Source organism: Zootoca vivipara, chromosome 7, assembly GCF_965207765.1.
Source record: "Zootoca vivipara chromosome 7, rZooViv2.hap1.1, whole genome shotgun sequence".
NCBI lineage: Eukaryota > Metazoa > Chordata > Lepidosauria > Squamata > Lacertidae > Zootoca > Zootoca vivipara.
In genome coordinates, this window is record NC_142590.1 from 24540224 (window position 1) to 24564485 (window position 24262).

At 44.3% G+C, this 24262-nt stretch overlaps 1 protein-coding gene across 9 annotated transcripts in view; it reads right to left on the bottom strand.

The window, feature by feature from the left end:
• Window positions 1–544: 544 nt before the first annotated feature.
• LRRC8D (leucine rich repeat containing 8 VRAC subunit D) overlaps window positions 545–24262 on the bottom strand; it is a 75685-nt gene continuing 51967 nt past the window's right edge. For 8 of the 9 annotated variants that reach the window (XM_035121925.3, XM_035121928.3, XM_035121931.3 and 5 more), the window contains one exon: window positions 545–3474. In XM_035121925.3, the coding sequence (XP_034977816.1) occupies window positions 893–3472 (2580 nt within the window). In that variant the 5' untranslated portion in view covers window positions 3473–3474 and the 3' untranslated portion in view covers window positions 545–892. Of the gene's footprint in view, window positions 3475–18296; window positions 18554–24262 lie in introns of those variants that run through there. The other variant, XM_035121930.3, reaches the window with a different exon arrangement.

Here is a 24262-nt window from a genome sequence, read left to right on the forward strand (position 1 = left end):
GGCACAGCCTGAGGTTAGCGTGATATAGAGGGTTGGGGGGGGGGGGAGCCCATGCAGTGCTCCCTCCTAGTCAATCCAACCTTGCCTTCTCCCATGCTCTTTGTCAGAAGATTCCCAGCCTTTTCTAGTGGGAGATTACGATCGCATTCAGGGTGTGCACCTGGGACCTACTGCATGTGAAACGTACTGCATGTGAATTCCTCGTGGCCCCTTCCAACTCTACGATTCCGTGATTTTTCAGGTCTGTCCAGCAAAACATCCCTTTGCTGTACATTTAGGAAGCGAGATTTGCGGTCCAGAAAAGATAGCCACATGCAACATGCATGCCGCCACGAGGTTAAAATAGCAGGTGGTGGTGCATTTTCCATCCACGTTGCAAGAAAGGTAGGAATCCCTATTCCCATTCACGTAGCAGAGGGCAGGTGATCACATTAGACAATTCACAACTGAATGAACGTCCAGTTTCTCCTTGCTAGAGCAGCGTCAGCGATACAGCACCTGTGGTCTCTAAGAGAATGCTAAAATGAACTGAGCCACCAAATGCTTTTTTATAGTAAGAAAAGGTCACCAGTTTAATCATGTACATTAAGCAGGCGAGCAGTTTGTAAACATTCAAAAGCGGCAGCATCCAAGTTACAAACATCTTTAAAGGAAAAAGAAGAAGAATCATCAAGATTGTTTAAGGATTTCCCTCCCCCCCTTCCTCTTTCCCCTCCAAAAAATTTGGAAATGATGTTTCAAAATACTACAAACACCAAACAAGCTTCTACCACCCTTGGTTTAACAGTCCTTTCTTACAAAAAAAGGAGTTCCAGATTCCCAACACAGGGTTTTATAACAAGGTGTACTTTTAATATAATCTACGTTAGTCACTTGGGAGTTCTACCTCTGTTCAAATCCCATTAGCAAAGGGAATGTTTGTGTCTTGGTTCAACGCTTCTTTGACCTCTGAAGGCAACGTGTCAAAGAGGTGATCTTCTACAATGAGTCCACTTTTCCTGAGAAGCCGACACAGACCCAGCGTAGCCGGCAGGCGGTCTAAACAGTTCCCCTTCAACTCTAGGTGTGTTAGCTGCAAGAGCTGGCCAATCTTTTCCGGAATCGAGGTGATGCAGTTTTGCCCCAGGCTCAAAGTCCTCAGCTTGGTACACTTAAACAGCTGTTTTGGCAAAATGTCTACTTTGTTTCCGGTAATATGCAGATGCTGGAGATTCTGTAGCAGGCCTACCTCCAGGGGAATCACTGCGATAGAGTTGTAGCTCACATCTAAGCATCTGAGCTTCTGTAAACTGAACACTGCAGCCGGTAAGGATTCGAGTTTATTGTTGGAGAGGTAAAGCGACTCCAGGTTCTTCACATGGGTAATGGAAGGAGGAATGATGACAATTTTGTTGTGCCACAACTTCAGGCAAGTCAGTCTTTTCAAATGTTGGAAGCTGATGACTTCTTCGATTGTGCGTATGCTGTTGGACTTCAGATCCAGCTCCTGCAAGTTGGTGAGGCTGAAGATGGCGTGCGGAATCCGCTCCAGGTCGCAATTCTGCAATTCCAGCTCTGCTACATTCATCATTTTCTTAAGGCTATTCAACACAAAGAGCTTGGTGCCGTCGTTATGGATTACGAGCTTGGTTAGATGTGGGGCCACATCGGTGATGTTCGATGGGATTTTGGTCAGGTTGCTTTTCACATAGAGAATTTTGAGGTGCCTCAGTTCCCTAAGAGATTCAAGTCCTATCATTTTGTTGTTTTCCGAGTTCAAGTTGCCTATCAGGTACAACTCCCGGAGGTTTTTAAGTAAGTACACCCAAGCCGGGATTTCCGCCACGTCGGTGAACTTTACATGCAGGCACCTCAGGTGGTCGCGAAGGAAGCTGAAGGCTGTCTGTTCCACCTTTGCGGGACAGTGGTAGAGGTGTAGCTCTTGCAGGTTTATCATCTGGGAGATCTTAGCCGGGATTTTAGCTTCAGGGATCAGCTCAAGTTTCAGCACGTCCAAGTCGGTAAGATCAAACACTGCATCGGGGACCCCTGAGAGCATGAAGAGGTGAAGTTCTTGCTTGTCCTGGGCGTTGCGGGAAACATGCTGGCGCAGCTTTTCGAAAGTCCACTCGTGGTTCAGGCTTATTTCCCTCAGCTTGTTTTCACTCACCTCCGACAAGAAGACGCCGAACCGCTTGGAGTAGAGCTGGTCATACTGGTCCACCATGTGCAACAGAAATGCAAAGTCGTTCTTCACATCTGGAATATCGCTGAAGCTGCTCTCTTCCCTCACCTTCTCGAAGGAATACTCCTTCAGGGGCAACCGGAACAACCAGAAGAGTGTGTACAAACAGATGAAACCGTAGACGCAAATGAGGGAAATGTAACTGATGAGCAGCTTTTTCAGCATGTAAGCCATGTTGTGTGTGCATTCGAACTCCTGGTAGCCAGTCAGGTGCTCCACTTTGGGCATGCAGCTGTGCTCAAAGCTGATTTCGTTGACGAAGTTTGCCGTGTAGCAGAGAATAAATATGAACTTCACAGTTTTGATGACCGTCTGGACGACGTAGAGTTTGTATATCAAGTCGCTGTCCTCCACGTGCGCCCGGAATTTCCGTACTTTTTCGAAGAGGGCCTTGGCTTGCTCGCCATCTTTTTTGTCCAAAATGGTCATGCTCGGAACCTCGACGACGGGCTTCTCCGCTGAAAACTTGAAGCCCGTCTTGTTGATCATGGGGGTGCTGGCGCTCGGACTTCCTTCATCGCTACTGGTGGACACATGCTTGGGCAAAGACTGGGCCCCGGTCAGCCTCTGCTTATTCTCCTCAGAATCCTCACACGCCGTCTCAGACAAAGCCTTTGTAGTCCACGGAGATTCAAAGCACTTCCCCAGGATGGAAACAAAGTGCTCGATCTTCGAGCAAGTTTTGGGATATTTGAACCAAAAGTTGCTGCTCACCATTAAAATAATGGTATGTATAAGAGCCAAGTAGGGAAAGTACTTTGAATACCAAGGAAGAGCCAAGTGGTAGCACATCTGGTTAATGAAAACATATTGCTGATAATCCAAGTTAGTTTTTCGGCCCAGGGGATCTGCCTGCTCCTTCTTCTCCTCCGGACTGGCGACAGTGGAGTGCAACGGTGGAAAGGTAGATCTGCTGAGAGGTATGTCAGTTGCGACGACAGGTGCAAAAGAAACGGCCCTCGCTCCCTGCGCTTCTTTGTCTTGGGCTGCGGCTGTTTCGGGTTCCAGGGCAGCGTTTGTAGGTTTGGCACTCGCCGAGGAGCTGGGCTGCACCTTTGCATTTACAGCCGACTGCAGGACGGGCAAACAGACCACCTGGTCTTTGGTCAGCTGCATGGTTCCAGCAAAAATGGCAACCATCAGCATAACGACTGCTAGGTAATCCATAAATACGTCCCACCATGGTTTCAGAATGCGGTACGTTGGCTGAATGTCATTAAGGGATGCAACTTCTGCGAGGGTAAACATTCCTGTAACGAGAAGGAAGCAAAAAGGAGCTGTCATTCATTGCTGGCAGATCAAATTGTACTTTATACTCTTGAATGTAAACTTCATCCATTCGACCAGGGAGTGGCTAACCTTTTCCTTTTGGCCGAAGGGCTATATTCACCCTTGGCTAACCCTCCAGTAGTGGGTGTAGCCACTACACACACACACGGACACACCCACCCTCAGCTACCCCATGTAGATCAGCAGAGGAGGAGGTTATTGTGACCTCCTTGCTCAAATGATCCATCCAATGACTGGGAAAGTGGTTCAAACGTCTCTGCTCAACCCAGTCCAGTATCCGCTTATATTGTTTTCCTATGCTCTGCCACTGCCAAAATGGGAGAGTTCTTGGGTAGCAAGAAAACCTTGCTTTTTTCCAGGAGGCGGGGGGAATCAGGCCCTTAGGTCAGGGATTGATCACTCCAATACAAGACCTACAAATTCTTAACATCATTCACTTGCTTTCTGAAATGAAAAAGGAACACGCACAACCCTTTCTCTACCCATTGTGAATAGCACCCCTAAACGGATTTACTCGAGGCTGGGCAATTTTGTTTATTCTGTGAAATACATCCATCTGAAGATTCTGCCCCCATTCACTGATAAACAATCTCAAGTGTTTTAAAAGCGTACTGAATGAAGGACGCACCACGTCCTTTTTCTTCTGAAGGGAAAATGGTATTGCAAAAGGGGCATGATAAGTCATGATGGTACAATGGACGATTACAAATTAGTCAATGTTTTAGAATTAATTTCTTTCCACAAAGAGCAATTCTCAAAGCATTTTATGCACTTCTCTTTTCAGTGATTTCAGGCTTTTGTTGTTATGTTCACCAGATATGAGCTATGCAAGTATGAGAATTTGGATGTTATAGAGAGGTCTAATTTTGTTGCTTATAATTACACAGCCCAGTATGATTTCAATTTTCACCTATGTGTCTTGAAGAGCTAAGGAAAACAAAACCACACTTTAGGAAACTGCCCCCTGCCCCCAATTCTTACAAGGAGAGCTGCCTTTGGGTTTTTCTGGAAGACAAAAAGAATCCTTAAAAAAAAGAAAGAAACAAAGAAACCTACCATATATGTCGACCTGCAACTACAAGATGAACTAACTAAATGCAAAAAGGATACCTGCTTATTCATCACTGCCTGAACCGGATAAAACCAGGTCTCCAAAAGAGAGACTGCAAGTAGTATCAGGTGAACTGCAAGACCAGCAGTAGGGGAGATTTCACGACTAGTTGCCTAGGCAACCACCAGTTTTAAGGCTGAAATCCCATTGAGCTCGGCAGGACTTACTTCTGAGTAAACACACCAAAGAGAGGATTGCTAAGGCTATAAAAATATTGCCCCAGCTATGGCAGCCAGCAAGAGAAACTGGAAGCAATGTGACATATACTGCCATGGGGGCTGGATTAAATCGACCGGCGGGCCAGATTAGGCCCCCAAAGCAGACTTTGGACATGACTGACCCAGAGAGTCTTCCCTTTCTGCTGCGACCATCTCCCCTCCTCGCTGATCTCCAAGAACACAGAGTAATGAAGAGGGCGGAGCAATGAGAGACAAGACGACAGAGCCTTAGGTTGCTGGGGAAGGAACAGGGGGAGGAGCCTTAGGGATCGGTGGGAAGGTGAGGACTTTCATTCCCCGCAACTGTCTCACTGGGAAGAGTTGCTGTGATCACACTGTTCAGATATTTCCAGGTTGTCTACGGACTAGAAACTCAGAAAAGCCCAGATTATATGTTGCCTCCAATAGTTTTGACACTCATGGTACTGAAAAGGTGCCTTGTTGTTACTTGACTGTTTTAACACAATCACATTCGTACAAGCGCCAATTCTAAGCACCAATTCTCATGCCCTCCCAACTAGCTTCCTATACAACTGGGAGGAATGAGTGGCACGAAATACAATACAATTTTCTGGAGTGGGGAATCCTTTGCAAATCTCTCTGGAAACCACTATGAATGTAGGACAAAGGTGTGGTATACTTGACAGCTCCCTGTAATCCTCTTACCTTCGGTTTTACCAGCAGCAATGCAAGAGGAGCTTTAATAACATAAACACCTGCCATCTTTACTCTTCATATGCCCTGGGAGTGAATTATAGGGACAGAAGCACACACACCCATAAACACCCTTGGCATGTACCCAAGTGATTTAAGAGAGCTGTGGAACAGTGCTGCCGGCACCATCCACTATAAAACAGAGTTTGCCTTAGCTCCAACCAGCTTCCCGATTGGTTCTGCCAGAGGGTTCTGCCAGAGGCACTGACCTTGCCTCTTCTCTCCATTGACCTGGCCAGAGAAGATCAGGTTAAGCGCCATGTTCCCAGTGCACCATCCCTTACTTCCCCAAGCATGTGTTAACTGTGAGTCAGAGAAAAGCCCAGAATTGTGGTTGCACAGGTACACAAGCCACGTGTAAGTTTCCCCCGATAGAAACCACACACAATGTATAGATGTCAGGGGCCGAGCTAGGGGAAACTAAATGCCATTGGGGGCAGAACCAGAAGCATGGCCCTACGGTCCAGCTCATCACCTGGTTTCTGCGGGAAGTAAAACAGGAGCAGTCAAGTCACAACATTTCCTAGAGTGACCACATGGAGGGACACCTGACCAGCTCAGCAGCGGACTTCCTGCCACTGATATGGGACGGACTTCCTCTGCATGTAATTGAGATGGGCGTAACCTGTCCAGGTAAAATGTAAGGACAGGGCAGCGGCCATGTTTTCTCTCTTTTGACTACGCACTCAAACTGACCACACTCCATATGAGTAGACTCCACATGTATAGATTACTTTTTCTAAGCCAGCCTGCCTCTTAAGTTTGTGCTGTATCTCAGGATGTCTGTAAGTAAACACTTTTCATACTTTTAAAGAGCATTGTGTCGTGTATTTTCTTTAAGAGGGATAAAAAGGGGGGGGGAAACCAGGAATATGTTGTTTTAGAAGTTCTAGTGAACTTGATTGCCAAATTTCGCTGTGTTTAAATGGGAATGTTACTCTGCTAAGTTTAGGATCTTGCCAGCGCAAGATTGGGATGATATATTAAATTAATATAGCCTCTCCCACAACCCTGAACATTCCCCCAGTTTCTTTGTGTGTATAAATTAGGGCAAGGTCGGTGATTAAGATCCATAGGTTTTATAAGCCTGTTGTTTGGCCCAAGCTCCTCCAGCTAATGCAAATTATGTATTTCCTAGGTAACTGCAGTAAAATTGGACACCCTGAGTGTATGCAAGACGTTAGGGGGTGTTGCTTTTTGTCGCAATGTTCACACAAAGCCTCATCTACACTTACAATGACTTGTTACCCAGTTTGGAGAGTCCTGGAGCTCTTCTAATCTGTATGGAATTTCAACATCCTTGCTGGGATGTTGTTACCTCACCATTTACCCCCCCTTCCAGATAATGTACGAAAAGCGACACAGATCTCTGTGGATTCCATTGATTTCTTCCTTTCATGTGCCTCTTGCCTTATCAATAAGTGATTAGTTAAAAGGGAAACTCACTCTTCTTACATGTTTGCTCAGTAACTTTTGTCAAGAGCTTCTTGAAAATCCAGATACTATCAGCATGTTTGTTGCTAACCCACAAGGTTGCTCCCCCTTCCCCATAAGGTTAGTAAGGTAAGAATTCTCTTGGAAAAAAGGAAAGCGAGTAAGTTTCTCAGCAAGGCTTATTCTTCTGTTTGGCTAACTATTGTAATCGTAAAGGTAAAGGGGCCCCTGACCATCAGGTCCAGTCGTGTCCGACTCTGGGGTTGCGGCGCTCATTTCGCTCTATAGGCCGAGGGAGCCGGCGTTTGTCTGCAGACAGCTTCCGGGTCATGTGGCCAGCATGACAAAGCTGCTTCTGGCGAACCAGAGCAGCGCATGGAAACACCGTTTACCTTCCCGCCGTAGCGGTCCCTATTTATCTACTTGCACTTTGATGTGCTTTCGAACTGCTAGGTGGACAGGAGCTGGGACCGAGCAACAGGAGCTCACCCCGTTGCAGGGATTCGAACCGCCGACCTTCTGATCAGCAAGCCCTAGACTCTGTGGTTTAACCCACAGCGCCACCTGGGTCCCTATTGTGATCATAGAAACGCCTTAAGATGTAAATTAATGCCTTGACTTGCTCCTCAAATTGCTTATTGGCCTGCCTTACTATAGGTTTATATTTAATTCGTAAGAATTTATAATCTGTTTCTCCCTCTATTAGAAAAAAAAGTTGGGCAAGACTTTAATAAAGGAGGCTATTATGCACTAGCCACTTAACCATGTTTGTCAATCCCCCCCCCCACGTTTTGTGCCTTTTCCTATTTTCAATAGATGGCTTTACATAAACTCCCCACACACTTTCCTGCTTCCTTTTAACTAAATCTTCCCATTCTTAACCATTTCAAATGCAGAACGTTCTGGAATAATGCTATATACACAGTGCATGTGCTTTCAGGACAATACGAGTGGACATTAAGATGATGAAAAAGCAAAGCTACCATTTTAATTCTCAGGTATATGATGAATCTCTCTGTTTAAAAAGGAACGCACATGTACCAGCCACATTTTGACTTGTAAATTAGTTTTCTGCAAGGATCTTTCATTCACAGGCCTCTGAGCCCCTTGATTTTACTGAGTCAATGACCACCCGGGTACATTTTGCATACAGCAGAGAGCATTAGATTTAAACACTTGCTTGAATACCTTGGCAAAAAAACAAACAAACTATTTTATGATTGGCAGGTCTACGTGCATACCAAGCCAGATTAATTTGGCATATTAAATTCTGTAAGTTTCTGTTAATAACCTGTGGAGGCTGGAAAGTATTTTTTCATTTCATAACTCCTCCTGTAGTTCTTGGCAGGGCTCGTGAGTATGATGGAGAGTTACCTTCATCCCCTCTGGTGAAAGAGTAATAAAATATATTTTGTGCAAGAGCCAAAATGAGATTAAAGCCCGAGTCTGTGCAATGTTCATAAAGCTAGGTTTTCAAACAAAACACTCAGCTTCAACCCCACACCCCAAGAAACTACACTTAAAATAAAAAAGTCTAGGGGAGAATGTGGGGACGACGACGACTTGGTATTTCAGTTCTTAAAAGGGATCTTCTACTGTACTTTCTTTCACCTAGGTAGCCTTTGAGTCACCTTTTCACTTTCTCTTAAGAGCATATCCACCCTACAGACTCAAGCTGCAATAACAGTCAAATACAGTTGTACCTTGGTTGTTGAACGCCTTAGCAGTCTAACGTTTTGGCTCCCAAACACTGCAAACCCGTAAGTGAGTGTTCCGGTTTGCGAACGTTCTTTTGGAAGCTGAACGTCTGGCGGGGCTTTTGACTGGCTGCGGGAAGCTCCTGCGCCCAATCAGAAGCCGCACCTTGGAAGTCGAACAGACTTCTGGAACGGCTTCCGTTCGGCTTCCAAGGTACGACTGTACTTTACCATCCTGGGAAGTGTAGTTTTGAGGGGAAGGGAATACGAGGGAACTAACAGAACCCTGTTCTTAAAAAGCAGAGACATCACCTTGCCGACAAAGGTCCGTATAGTTAAAGCTATGGTTTTCCCAGTAGTGATGTATGGAAGTGAGAGCTGGACCATCAAGAAGGCTGATCGCCGAAGAATTGATGCTTTTGAATTATGGTGCTGGAGGCGACTCTTGAGAGTCCCATGGACTGCAAGAAGATCAAACCTATCCATTCTGAAGGAAATCAGCCCTGAGCGCTCCCTGGAAGGACAGATCGTGAAGCTGAGGCTCCAATACTTTGGCCACCTCATGAGAAGAGAAGAATCCTTGGGAAAGACCCTGATGTTGGGAAAGATTGAGGGCACTAGGAGAAGGGGACGACAGAGGACGAGATGGTTGGACAGTGTTCTCGAAGCTACGAACATGAGTTTGACCAAACTGCGGGAGGCAGTGCAAGACAGGAGTGCCTGGCGTGCTATGGTCCATGGGGTCACGAAGAGTCGGACACGACTAAACGACTAAACAACAACAGAACCCTCGCCAAGCTACAATTCCTTGGGTTCCTTATTTAGGGCACCACTCTTCCAAGCAGCTCAAGTTGGCAGTGTTAGAAACTCAGGACAGGAAGCCACCGGGGGCCACATGTGACTACTAGGACAGTAATGGAAAACCTGCCAGTAGTTCTAATAGGAAGCCAGCAGTTCTGCTATAAGAGCAAAGGAATAATTGCAGCTTCATAGCAGGGCTGCTTCAAAGCTTTAGGAAAAGCTGGAACACAGTTCAGATGTAACAGCACCTGTACAGCAGGGGGACAGCGGGAAGGAAGAGAGAAGAAATAAAGAAAAGGCGCGTATCTCTTAAACGAGGCTTTGCAAAATCGAAAGAAAGTACGTGCAGATTAAACAACCAGGTCAGAAAAGGAGCCAGTGGCAATTAACCCATCTCAAGGCAGAAAGACAATACTGAGAAACAAATTGCAGGCCTAGGTTAAATCAGTAAGTATAACTCTTGGTGCATAAACAGTATTGCCTGTCCAATTAAATTTCCTTTAATTAGATGTTAGGGAAAACCCCGTTAGTACAACCCCCCAAGAGACCGAGACTTTCTATGACAAAGACGAAGTTCACAGCTATTAAAATTACTCCAAGATGACAAGCTCCTGGGTTCCCTATTGAACTGGGGGAGAGTTGGTTTTTCATGTAAATAAACCTTCTACTCAGCTATTCCCGGGGATCATTTTATTGCGCAATATATATGCAACTGTTTCTTATTTAACAGCTTCATATGTCGCAAGGAAGAGCCATTTTTCAGGCAATAAATCACAATAGTTTGTAGGTGACAAGTGTCATTTTGTGTGCACAGAGACCCGCTAGCAGGCCTCAGAGCTATATAGCTCATAGCTCCATGAATATTAGCCAGCACCTTTTGGCTGGTGGCTATAATATTGTAACTGGAGGATGAGAAAATTTATTTATTGTACCAATGCTACTAAAACATTGCATCTTCAAGAGTCTAACGGCTCTGCTGAACCACAACTAAATATATATACAGTGGTGCCTCGCTGTGTTGTTTAGTCGTTTAGTCGTGTCCGACTCTTCGTGACCCCATGGACCATAGCACGCCAGGCACTCCTGTCTTGCACTGCCTCCCGCAGTTTGGTCAAACTCATGTTCGTAGCTTCGAGAACACTGTCCAACCATCTCGTCCTCTGTCGTCCCCTTCTCCTAGTGCCCTCAATCTTTCCCAACATCAGGGTCTTTTCCAAGGATTCTTCTCTTCTCATGAGGTGGCCAAAGTATTGGAGCCTCAGCTTCACGATCTGTCCTTCCAGGGAGCACTCAGGGCTGATTTCCTTCAGAATGGATAGGTTTGATCTTCTTGCAGTCCATGGGACTCTCAAGAGTCTCCTCCAGCACCATAATTCAAAAGCATCAATTCTTCGGCGATCAGCCTTCTTTATGGTCCAGCTCTCACTTCCATACATCACTACTGGGAAAACCATAGCTTTAACTATACGGACTTTTGTCGGCAAGGTGATGTCTCTGCTTTTTAAGATGCTGTCTAGGTTTGTCATTGCTTTTCTCCCAAGAAGCAGGCGTCTTTTAATTTCGTGACTGCTGTCACCATCTGCAGTGATCAAGGAGCCCAAGAAAGTAAAATCTCTCACTGCACCCATTTCTTCCCCTTCTATTTGCCAGGAGGTGATGGGACCAGTGGCCATGATCTTGGTTTTTTTGATGTTGAGCTTCAGACCATATTTTGCGCTCTCCTCTTTCACCCTCATTAAAAGGTTCTTTAATTCCTCCTCGTTTTCTGCCATCAAGGTTGTGTCATCTGCATATCTGAGGTGAGGTTGTTGATATTTCTTCCGGCAATCTTAATTCCGGCTTGGGATTCATCTAGTCCAGCCTTTCGCATGATGAATTCTGCATATAAGTTAAATAAGCAGGGAGACAATATACAACCTTGTTGTACTCCTTTCCCAATTTTGAGCCAATCAGTTGTTCCATATCCAGTTCTAACTGTAGCTTCTTGTTCCACATAGAGATTTCTCAGGAGACAGATGAGGTGATCAGGCACTCCCATTTCTTTAAGAACTTGCCATAGTTTGCTGTGGTCGACACAGTCAAAGGTGCCTCGCTAGACGAATTTAATTCGTTCCTTGGGTCTTATAACAAAAAATTCGTTTAGCGAATCCCATAGGAACGCATTGAATTTTTTTTATTTATTTTTTTGCCCATAGGAACGCATTAATTGAATTTCAATGCATTCCTATGGGAAACTGCGATTCGCTAGACGAATTTTTCATAAAACGAATTCATCTAGCGAGGCAACCTCTGCTCGAAAAATCCTTTTGTTAAGCGGAAATTTCATTAAGCAAGACATTCGTTAAGCAAGGCACCACTGTATATATATATAATTGTGCCTACTGAGGAACCAGACATGAGCAAGGCAAGTGCTTCCACACACACTGGTGGTGCTAACATTCAGCATTGTCTAACTTCCATCTCACAAGGACTGTTAATAGCACTAAAGGAATACTGTGCAATGGGGAAAAGATGTGGTTTCTGAAGGACTACTCCTTGCAGCCATGCAAAATCACCTATTCCCTTCCTTTGCTTGGGACGGCTGGGTCTGCATGCATTGTTGCCAACACATGAACCATGAACTGTAGCATGAACCATGAGCCTACGTCACTTGGTTCATGCTACAGAAGTGTAAGATGGGCTGCTCTGTTCTCTGGGAAGCTGAGAGAGGTCTTGGCAGAGAAAAGCAAATTTCTTTCACCCTGGAGAAGGTCCAGGAAACTGGATGTTATCCCCATTTGCCTGAGAGCCCCAGAATTCCCTCTGGTCTGGAGGCTGTAGGGGTGAAGACGAAGAGAGGTCGCAGCGATTAGGGCAATGTTTTCCAAACTTAGGGTCTCTAGCTGTTTTTGGACTACAACTCCCATCATCCCAGTATACCTGAAGGAGCGTCTCCACTCCCATTGTTCAGCCGGGACACTAAGGTTCAGCTCCAAGGGCGGCCTGGCAGTTCCCTCACTGCAAGAAGTGAGGTTGCAGGGAATCAGGCAGAGGGCCTTCTTGGTGGTGGCGCCCGCCCTGTGGAATGCCCTCCCATCTGATGTCAAGGAAATAAACAACCACCTGACTTTTAGAAGATATCTGAAGGCAGCCCAGTTTAGGGAAGTTTTTAATGTTTGATGTCTTATCATGTTTTTAATATTCTATTGGGAGCTGCCCAGAGTGATTGGGGAAACCCAGCCAGATGGGTGGGGTACAAATAATATATTATTATTATTATTATTATTATTATTATTATTATTATTATTACTACTACTACTACTATCATCATCCCTAGCTAGAAAGACCAACGGTCAGGGATGATGGGATTCGTTGTCCAAAAACAGCCGGAGACACAAGTTTGGGAAACACTGGTTCAGGGTGTGAATGGCAGGCTTTGCAAGGCCGCTTGTGCAAGAAGAAGAAGAGTTTGGATTTGATACCCCACCTTTCACTCCCCTTAAGGAGTCTCAAAGCGGCTAACAATCTCCTTTCCCTTCTTTCCCCACAACAAACACTCTGTGAGGTGAGTGAGGCCGAGAGACTTCAGAGAAGTGTGACTAGCCCAAGGTCACCCAGCAGCTGCATGTGGAGGAGCAGGGAAGCGAACCCGGTTCACCAGATTATGAGTCCACCACTCTTAACCACTACACCACTACACCACGCTGGAAGTATATAAGCATGCTCTCCTAGCCCCCAGCTTCTGTTACACTTGGAGGTATTTAGAAAAACAACTTTGGAGTAGGAGTCAACCACTGGTGGCTCTCGAACCAATTCAGCCCAAGGGATTCTGCGTGGCTCCACAGTTGCCAGCAAATTGGAACACACAATTTGTTGAGAAAGCGGCTTCTATGGCAACAGGATTTTCACAGATGGGATTGAACGACTGGCCTAGTATTCTTCAGTCATTTCTCACAGTGGCTTTCCTCGAAAGGTAGTTCCCAACCAGGCTTTACAGTGCCTACGAAAATATTAATATTTGGGATGCAACTGAAGCCATTTCTGATATGCGCATGCATAACCTTGACTTGCATAACCAGCGATTTATAATACCTAGAACAAAATCTTTTGAGATGCCCATCCCTATTAGTTAATTGCTTGTAAAAAAAAGAGAAAATTCCTCCAGGTGCCGTTTAAGCACTCTGCTTAGTTTCAATGTCAAAACTTTCTTTGTAAATACCAAGGTAAGCTTACTAAACTCGTCCTAAGAAACCCTACACTCTTTCCCTCCTCAATTCCAAACTGCAAAACAAAGCAAAGATTTAAGATTTTGTTTGAATTGGTGTTAAATCGCAGCCAAGGATCCAAAGAAACCCTTTCAGCGCTGAACTACGACTCAGATGAAAATACAGTATTAACAAAGCCCAAGAATTTCAACCCAATATTTCAGGCTCCCTAAACGAGAGCATTTAAATGAAACTCATTCATTTCCAAACTAATAATTTGTACTTTTAAAAATAAATAAATTAAAAACCCATTAATTTTAGTAACATTTTGAGACTGACTGTAGTCATACAAATAAACTCCCTTATAAGCACAACTAGACTTAACCCCCCCCCAAAAAAAACCTCATGAAACTGGAGGGCAGACAGCACAAGACCAGAACTGGATACAATGCAAATCTATTTATCAAATGATCGATAATAGATCAGTTGACAAACTGCTCAACACTTTTAGCACCATTTCTGTTTGTCCCCCACCTGCCCCCCCAATAATCTATGTAGACTCATGATCAGAAATAATAAGATTTCACGTGGCTTATTTCACAAGACCACCCCCCTAAATATTCACCAAGCAGATAACCATTTCAGACAGACCCAATTCAACTCAGCGCTGTGGCGCCACGAAAAGTGTTACGAAAGAACTCGGCGATGCCGCAATTTCTGTATGCCTAAGGCCTCTGAGTCAACACCACCAGGCATTCTTAACTTTCTTTTTGCGAGAAGAATTCCAGGTATCAAGCTTGAGAAAAGCCGCTTTCCAAGAACTGGGAGACTTGCTGCCCCCTTTAGCGTACAGCACAGAAAACAAGCCCCAAAGTAAGGATGACTTATTAGTGCTGCAAATATTTTTCGGGAGCTGGAAAGGGCAGTGGGATGTATACAGTCAGACCGTGACAACCACAAGCTTTTTCCAGACGGATTTTTTAAAAAAGGAACGCATAGCTTGCTTCTAATTTTTCATTTATTAGTAGCTCTCACAGAACCCAAAGCACAGCTTTTAACATCCCTGGAACACGGACCAGTAAGCAATGAGGTAGCAGCAGCAGCAGCAATGTCACCTTGAGCCTAATGACCCATAGGCGTAATATCGCCTACAAAAGCAGCTGCTTTTATTTTAACAGCTACAGGGGGGAAATGGGGTGTTAAAAAGGGCCCTGGCCTAGTTGAACTATGAGCTACGAGCAGTACAGCTATAGACAGATAATCTGGTGCGGTGGCTGCATGGGCAAAATCTAGGTCCAAATCCCAAAATGAAACCCTGGCTTAAACTGGGAGGAGAGCTGTTTAAAGTGGTTTATAACAGAGCTTTATATGCCTGTTGTCTTTGTCCATGGAGTTTTCTTGGCAGGGATACTGGAGTGGCTTGCCAGTTCCTTCTCCAGGTGGATCACGTTTAGTCAAAACTCTCCACTATGACCTGTCCATCTTGGGTGGCCCTGCACGGCATAGCTCATAGCTTCTCTGAGTTATTCAAGCCCCTTCGCCACGACGAGGCATTGACCCATGGACTGCAAGAAGATCAAACCTATCCATTCTTAAGGAAATCAGCCCTGAGTGCTCCCTGGAAGGACAGATCGTGAAGCTGAGGCTCCAATACTTTGGCCACCTCATGAGAAGAGAAGAATCCTTGGAAAAGACCCTGATGTTGGGAAAGATTGAGGGCACTAGGAGAAGGGGACGGCAGAGGACGAGATGGTTGGACAGTGTTCTCGAAGCTACGAACATGAGTCTGACCAAACTGCGGGAGGCAGTGCAAGACAGGAGTGCCTGGCGTGCTCTGGTCCATGGGGTCACGAAGAGTTGGACACGACTAAACGACTAAACAACAACATAACAGAGCTGTAACTTTATGGCCTTGATGTGGCTCCACAGTTAATGCAGCCAACCGGAATACAACCAGAATAAATAACTTTAGTGTTCGCAAACAGCAGCAGCAAGACTAAACAAGTGCAGAGCCTGGTTTTGGAGCAAAATGCAGGTGGGGAATAGGAAACATCAGTTTTCGTATACCTGACTAATAACCACCTACACTGATGGACGTTAGTCAAGTTGACCAGACGTTAAGCTAATCATTACACATAAAGCTCTTAAAAACTGTGTAACATTCCTAAGTAGTTCATCACTTGAAAGTTCTCCCCCCCAGCCTTAGGTCATTTGACTCACCCACTTCCCACACTTCCACCCATCGCTGAGAAAACTTTCCAGATTAGCTCATATGCCTATAGGGATGAAAAAAAGCATACTCTCCTGGCTACTTGGCCCAGAATGCCTTGCTCTGAGGAAGGAATCCATTGGCCCTTTATCTCGAGAGTGGACAGGAGAGAGCAGCGTGAGAAACTGATATGAAAGCAAGGAGCCAAACGACACCTTAAACCAAGGTTATGGGCGCAACAACGGAATGCCTAGGTACACTTTTTTTCTATGCCAAGAATGCACAGCTGAAAAATGAATGAACTGCAGCTAAAATATTATGTTCATTTTTCACAGGGTCTAGTCCTTCCCCTGTCCACCCGTCCACCCCAATATTCTCAAGAGGGTCTCTTCTCCAGTCTTCGGAGAGTGGCTGGAAGTGGGGAGGCAGAAAAAGGTCCTCCTTTCCTTCCACTCTGCAGTTTAAATCGGAAATCTTTGCTGCAGTGCTGCACCCAGACCTCAGAAACGGCTCACGCTGATGGCATTCCCTACATGCGCCTACAACAACGGGAGTTTCGAAGGCTGGCTGTGGCAGAACAAAAGAAAGCAGGGGTTCGGAGAGAGAGGAGGAGAAGGAATGTGGGGAGGTGGCAGGTCTCTTTAGCAGATGAGTTCAGGGCTGGGGAAACTGTGGCCTTCCAGTTGCTGGGCCAGCTGCCATCAGCTCCAACCAACTCAGCCAATGGCAGTGGATGATGGGAGCTCAAGACCAGCAACATCCAGAGGACCATAAATTTTCTGTTTCTACATATCTGATACCCTTTTGCAACTTGATTGCATCAGGATTCAACAAACTCAACTGCAATATATTTGAATGTTGAACATGTAAGTGTATGTCTAGGGACAATCGATAAAACAAACATGATTAGCTGTACTGCTGGATAAGTGTTTACTTGTTATTTGTTTAAATAGCAATATATATACATATATATACATATATATATATACATACACATTATATATATATATATATATATATATAGTGTGTGTGTGTGTGTGTGTTTTAAAAACAAACAAACAAAATTGCAAAATAAAAAAATACATTTTTAAAATGCCAAGCCTGTAAAATACGAAGTCTTGTATTATTGTAAAATACAGTGTCTTGTATTTTTGAGACTTCAGTGAATAAAAAATCCAGTGTTTTCTTCCATCTTAGATTTGTAAAACAGTCGTTATAAATGTACTTCTGTTCATCACTGTTAAACTATATCTATCTTCCGCCTTTCGGGATCGACTCGAAATAGTTGAATTCTACAATTAAACCCCTTGAAAATAAGCAATAAAAAACAACAACAGTTGGACATAGCAATGGATAGGAATAAATAAAGTGTAGATAGATGATAGAGATAGATGATAGATAGATGATAGATAGATAGATAGATAGATAGATGATAGATAGATAGATATAGAGAAAATATATATGTCTTCAGGGTCCTTTTAAAAGTCACTAGTGAGAGAGCCACACATACTTCACGTCAGATCATTCCCCACAGACATGGGTCACCACTGAAAAGCCAAGTCCTTGGTTACTGTCATAGCCTAGCCTCTCTTACTGATAGCTAGAGAGCAAGGCTCCCAAGGTTTACTGTAAAACTCAGGAAGGCTCATAAAAATGCAGGTGGTACTTTTAAGTAGGATGGTCCCTTTTGAGGTCTTTAAGCCAGCATTTTAGATTGAGCCTGGAGATCAGTACAGAATGGAGGTGTGATATGATTGCTTGGTTCCAAGAGTATCCTTGCTGCTGCATTCCATATCTCATCCACACAGAGCTCTCATTGCTGAGCCCTAAAGGATGTGTGCATATCTAAATGAATTATGAAATGGTCTAATTCGGCAATAGCTAATGGACAGTTAGAGCCTACTAAGAAGCCAATGCAGATAGAAACACATTAAGGATTTATCAGTTCAGCAAGCCAAGGTGGATATTCAAGATAGGATAGCCTCTCGTACATTTTTTATCTGGTTACTCCCATTCCATGTTCATCGTAGACATTGGCAACAGTAGAGGGCAAAATGTCCCTGCAAGGATGACTGTAGAGTTTAAATATGAACAGCACCAAAATAATCCAGTTGGTGCAGGTATTAGCTTTCAGAACTATATTCAGTACCACTTAGCAGCTCTTGATATTTCTAATAACAGATAGACAACCTGTGAATAATAATAATAATAATAATAATAATAATAATAATAATAATAATAATAATAATTAATAATAATAATTTATACCCCACCCATCTGGCCGGGTTCCTCCAGCCACTCTGGGCGGCTTCCAACAAAACATTAAAATGTGAATGGTATTTCTGGAATTAAAGGAAACCAGGATGCCAAGTTATTATACGTACACTATCTATAACAAACAATGGGTTTGTTACCTGCTTCCCTGCTGGAAGATATGACAGCAGGTTACTATAGTTTTAAGGGAGCGAAGAGGAAAGGGAGAGATGCTGTTCTCCACCTATCAAAAGTTGACATGAATGAGATCACTCGTCCTAGTAGTCTTGAGTCTCTGTTCACCAGGTAGACTTGCTCCCTGCAGCAGGGAAGAGTAACTACAGAATAGGGCATGTTAATTGAACATATGATATTCGGTGCTATGGAGCGCCCAATATTTTGGGCTCTCCTATCATCCAAGTTGAAGGGACGCAGGTGGTGCTGTGGGTTAAACCACAGAGCCTAGGGCTTGCCGATCAGAAGGTTGGCGGTTCGAATCCCCGCGACGGGGTGAGCTCCCGTTGCTTGGTCCCAGCTCCTGCCAACCTAGCAGTTCAAAAGCAAGTCAAAGTGCAAGTAGATAAATAGGGACCACTACAGCAGGAAGGTAAACGCCGTTTCCGTTTGTTTCTCTGGTTCGCCAGAACAGTTTTGTCATGCTGGCCACATGACCTGGACGCTGTACGCCGGCTCCCTCGGCTAATAACGCGAGATGAGCGCCGCAACCCCAAAGTCGGTCACAAGTGGACCTCATGGTCAGGGGTCCCTTTACCTTTATCATCCAAGTTGCAAAAATATCAAAAAGGGTAGTTTACAAATCTTGTTTAAGCTATGCCACACTCACACATAAACCCTCAACACATTTAAGATCTCTTTTCAAGTTGCATTACAAACCCTTGCTATTGTTTAGGGTTGAAATCCCCAAAGGGATAGTTATAATAAAGAAGAGTGGGGAACCTGTGGCCTTCTATATGTTGCTGGAATACAAGTCCCATCATCCTTGAACATTGGGCATGGCTGCTAAGGGTCATTGGAGTTCGAATCCAACCATATCTGAAAGGTCACAGATTATCTACGATTGTTATAAAATAATGATTTATCCATTGTTTCAGATTTAAGTGCCTCTGCACTTTAAGAAAACCATGAATGAACGAATGAACGAACGAATGAATGAATGAATTTCACAGGTTACTATAAAACGATTTTCTAATACAGTCCTTCCCAACCTGGTGCCCTCCAGATGTTCTGAAAGACAACTGGTCTCCATGATCAAGGATGATGCAGTACACCAAAACATCTGGAAGACACTAAGTTCATGAAGATTCCTTACAGAAACCAATGTTCACCTAACCTTTGCAGCTGTCCCGTGCTGTTGAAAAGAATAATCTTAGCAGTTGCCCCACAAACACTCGCTGTATTTTCACCACCCATCACAACTTTTATAAAATATCGCTCTTTCAGAAAGACAGACCTGCTACTTGTTTTATTTATTTAAAAAGTCCACTTCTTTCAACTACCATTGTAACGAAGTTGTGTTTTGTTTTTAAATATGTTTTTATTGAAAATTGTAATGGAGTTTGGATCAGCAAGGTTAACAAGGAATTCTTAATGCTTCATTCTTAGTTGAAAGCATAAAGACACAGCAGTAGAGCAAGAAGGAGCCAGGCCTCATCTTATCAAGAATGACTTTCATTCCACTCCAATGTCTGCAGGGTTTAAATGACCCCACCAGATTTCTATCGCCACTGCCATTATGTCTCATTAATATACTAAAGGCAGTTTCTCTACCAGGCACAATAAAAAACACCCACTTAAAGCCCATTCTAGTCTCCAAATGTTATGGTCAATGTGGAGCTCTGTTTCATAATCAAACCCACTATCAGCTCAGAAAGGGCATGTTTACGAATCCTGGAAATATTTCCACCCCCTGGAACATGTTCATGCAAGTCTTAAAACTACCACGTATGCTACCACAGCAACAGCTGCTGCTGAACTAATTCTGTGCTTCTGTGTGTATATTTTAAAGGAGATTTCAGTGGTAAAGATGAGAACAAATATTACCGTAACTGTTTCCTGACATGCGGTTAATGCCCAATGAACTTTTTTTAAAAAAGAAGAAGAAATGTAATAGCTCTAGCCTTATTGAGATATTAAGCTTCCCACATAAGGATATAGCAAGTAAGATTAGACTACAAGGGATCTCAGCGAAGTTTCTGTAATTTCAAGTGGTGGCAACAATGGGAGTGCCAGATTCGTTCCACACAGCTCCGACCTCGCTGACACCTCTTGCCTTACCATGCCATGCTGAAGCATGGACTCTGCCTTGCCAGAGCCAGCGCTTTACCCACAAACCCACTGCCACCACAGCCAAACTCTGGCCACAACATCACAGTCAGACAGTGGGCTTCACCGAACAGCTAAGCAACTGCCATATTTTTAATGGCTTCTGTTAATGATAATAGTATTTACTTTTCTGCACTGTCTTCTCACCTCTCTCCCTATTGACGTACATAAGGCTGGCCCCCGTCTCGAGCATCTGGACAGGAGCACCTCCCATTGGACACCTTTACCAGGGTACCCTACTTTCTTTGAGGTGGAAGGGGTTCCTAACCCCACCTCCTCTGCCTTGACTAAGGATCCAACCCACTGCCTTAGCTGCCAACCAGTTGTGACAATTGCTACGAGGTAACCGAAACCCCTGGGCAGGCCCAATTTGACTGCAGGGGGAATTCCCGCCTGGCCCCAAATACGGTGACCAAGTATTTCCATGGCAAGGTCTAAGCATGACCTGCTAGCTCACCTTTGGGCAAGGTAGACTACACTGTAAAGCAGTGGTGGCCAAACTTGGCCCTCCAGATGTTTTGGGACTACAACTCCCATCATCCCTAGCTAAGGGACCCAGTGGTCAGGGATGATGGGAATTGTAGTCCCCAAACATCTGGAGGGCCGAGTTTGGCCACCACTGCTGTAAAGGATGGGAGATCCAGCTCTGACAGAGATGTAAGGTCCAGACACAGCCCCGTTAAATGTCCACACTGAAAACATGGGGTCTGGTTCCCAAGCCATGCCCACTGCCCCCTTCCCCCAGGACTGGCTGGTGCCAAGATTGGCCACAGTAACCCCTGTGGCTGAAGAAGGAAATGGCATCCTTTGCAGGTCACATCAGGCGCAAAAGGTTTTCCTGGCTTGGCGGCGAGCCATACAAACGCCGCTCCCTGAGAACGGTGAGCAGAACTTTCTATCATGGAATCTTTTTCACAAGCTTCAGGCGCAACCCCTGATTTCATGGGAGATAAAACGGTATAACCTGTTTCAGGCCCACTGTAATTACAGAGAACAAGAACAGCAATGCCTGTTATTTAAGATGCCCAACAACCTTTGACTGTAATTGTTATTTTCAACAGTTATTTACGTCGTAAAACAGTAAGTATTGAATCTGTACTTTTCCACACCTGGTCTGTAGCCCAGAACATCATGGTGGTTTTTTTTTGAAGGCTCAGTAAAACAATGGCATAATTACGCTGGAGACTTTAATTGCAATTAAGAAAGGTAAAATTCTAAACTTTAGGACAGGCATCCCCAAACTGCGGCCCTCCAGATGTTTTGGCCTACAACTCCCATGATCCCTAGCTAAGAGGACCAGTGGTCAGGGATTATGGGAATTGTAGTCCAAAACATCTGGAGGCCGAAGTTTGGGGATGCCTGCTTTAGGGAAACTTTCATAGCAATCTGGTTTCTCCGCACCTCTTAACATATGAAAGACCACATCATCTAGAGCTCAAAGACACTTGACTTTTCAGAGGCATGTTGTATATTTCCTGATGTGGGTTTTCCTCATTTTCTTTTTACCATGCCATTCATTGATTCCCCCCAGCTTTTATTGATTTCATGACCTTGGTGGGCTTTGCAGTTGCAGTTATGTGTTGTTGCTTATGTTTGCTGCTCTTTTGTTTCTTTAGTTCATTCGTGCAACAAGCATTGGTTTAATTATTTAAAGCGGCTAACTACTTTAATTTTGGGGGAAGATAATGCTGGTTATACATTTTCAAAATGTGAAAATTTTTAAACACAAAGAGGAAGAGGAAGTAGATCCATGTAAAATGGGTGTGTTGTTGTTTTTGAATGGAAGAAACGAAAAATTCAAAAGGAAACTCAGCAAAAAAATTAAAATGTTACAGAAAGAGAAATAAGCACTGCAGGTATCACCGTTGGTAGTAGGTTTTTTTTTGTTTTGGGGTTTTTTTTTTCTTTAAGTATGAGGATTAATATGACCACTAGTACAAGTAGTTTTGTATGAGGACAAATTAATAGGAAGGTCGCCAGAAGAAGGCAACAGAGAAATTTCAGAAAGAAGAGGCACAGAAAGCAAATAACGAGCAGAGTAGCAGAAATATAGCGGAATGAACAGCAGGTTATAAATTGGGGGGGGGGGGCTGAGCTAAAACTTCATGCATTAGCAGGAAAGAAGCAGTACAATGATGGAACTAAGAATTGCCTAAAAAGAGGCAGAGTTTGAGAAGAAATGCGGGGATGGCAAACCACAGCAACAAGAATATTAGCAGGATAATACCCTTCTAGTTCTGTGAGACAGAAGGAATGGGGAGCTTGTTGCAGCAGGAGAGGGAGACACCCGAGACTCTTCACCAGCATGACTCATCTCTGCTTCTTGGCCCCCCTCGCCCCACTCACAGGCTCCGGCTTCTGCCTCCGATTCTAGACTTCTCTCTGCCACAACTCCTCCTGCTCACTAAATCCTGTTACCTCTTCAGCTTCCGGCATGTCCTCCCCCCAGCCTTCTCCCTCTGGCCACTCATCATTGTCCCTCCTTCCCACCACCCCACTCCTCTGCATCCAACCGGTCCATGACACACACACACCCAGCTGCTACCAGTCACTGTACTGGCACAATACTACGCTAGATGGACCAATGGTCTGATTCAGTATGTGGCAGCTTCCTGTACAGTGGAACCTCATGTTATGTACTATCCTCCTTGTGAACGCTTCGGGTAATGAGCTCCGCTAACCCAGAAGTAGATACTCCCGGTTGCGAACTTTGCCCTGGGATGCGAGCAGAAGTCATGTGCTGGCGGCAGCGGGAGGCCCCATTAGCGAAAGCACGCCTCATGTTAAGAACTGTTTTGGCTTAAGAACAGACCTCCGGAACGAATTAAGTTCATGGCTAGAGGTACCACTGTATTTCCCTTCCTCACTCCCACCCCCAAGCAATCCAAGCAGGACACTCCAAAGTGCCATTTGTTTTAATGGAATAGATTTAGCATGTGGTTACCTCTCCCACAGCCATCGTTAAGGATTAAATGTGCTTGCAAAATAGAGGAAGTAATGCATAGGTCTCCATTCTGCTTTTACGAACGTTGAGCCACATCTTAAAAGATGTTTAACTCGAGTGTATTGTTCAAAGAGCAGTCATGCTGTATTCTGCAGTGAATTCGGCGGGGAAGTTACACTGTGATCTTATCTCAAGTTTGGGAAAATAGCTGTACGACTTGTTTGCTTCTAATTTTCTTCCTTCTGGTTAAATTCATCCCAGTAAGCGCTCCTGTTCCAAATATTTATTTTGAAATCTGAACCATCTCTTATTATTCATTATTTGGCATATATCCATCAAGGCCTTTGCCTGTACAGCAGTTATTGGTTCTGCAGAAATGCTTGTTCTTGTCATTTCGGCACCTGTTTCTGAATTTTAAAAATGTGTGTGTGTCCCCCCCCCAAAAAAAACCACATAGAAAGAATCAAGGGGAATCTACTTAGTTTATAAAAACAGATTATTGGGGTCTTGCAGATTCAACTTAAATAGATCACCATGTTTCAAGTGCTTTTGACTTACACAGTGCGAATAAATCAGTGCGCAAGAAAAACAACGAATGAATCAAAGCTTCCAAGTTAGAAGGCAGATTTATATGATTTTCCCAGCTTGCGTACTTTCTAATCAGCAAGGCTGCCTTGGCTCTGGATACTTCAGGAGGGTGTATCTGCCAAATAGTTTGTTTTGCTGGCCTCGGAAAAACAGATTCATGAATTATATAAAACCCATTATGTTTTAGCAAAAATCCCTATCCCTATTGCTGTGGTCATTAAATTTATCTGGCTCTCACTACAGCATGGCTCA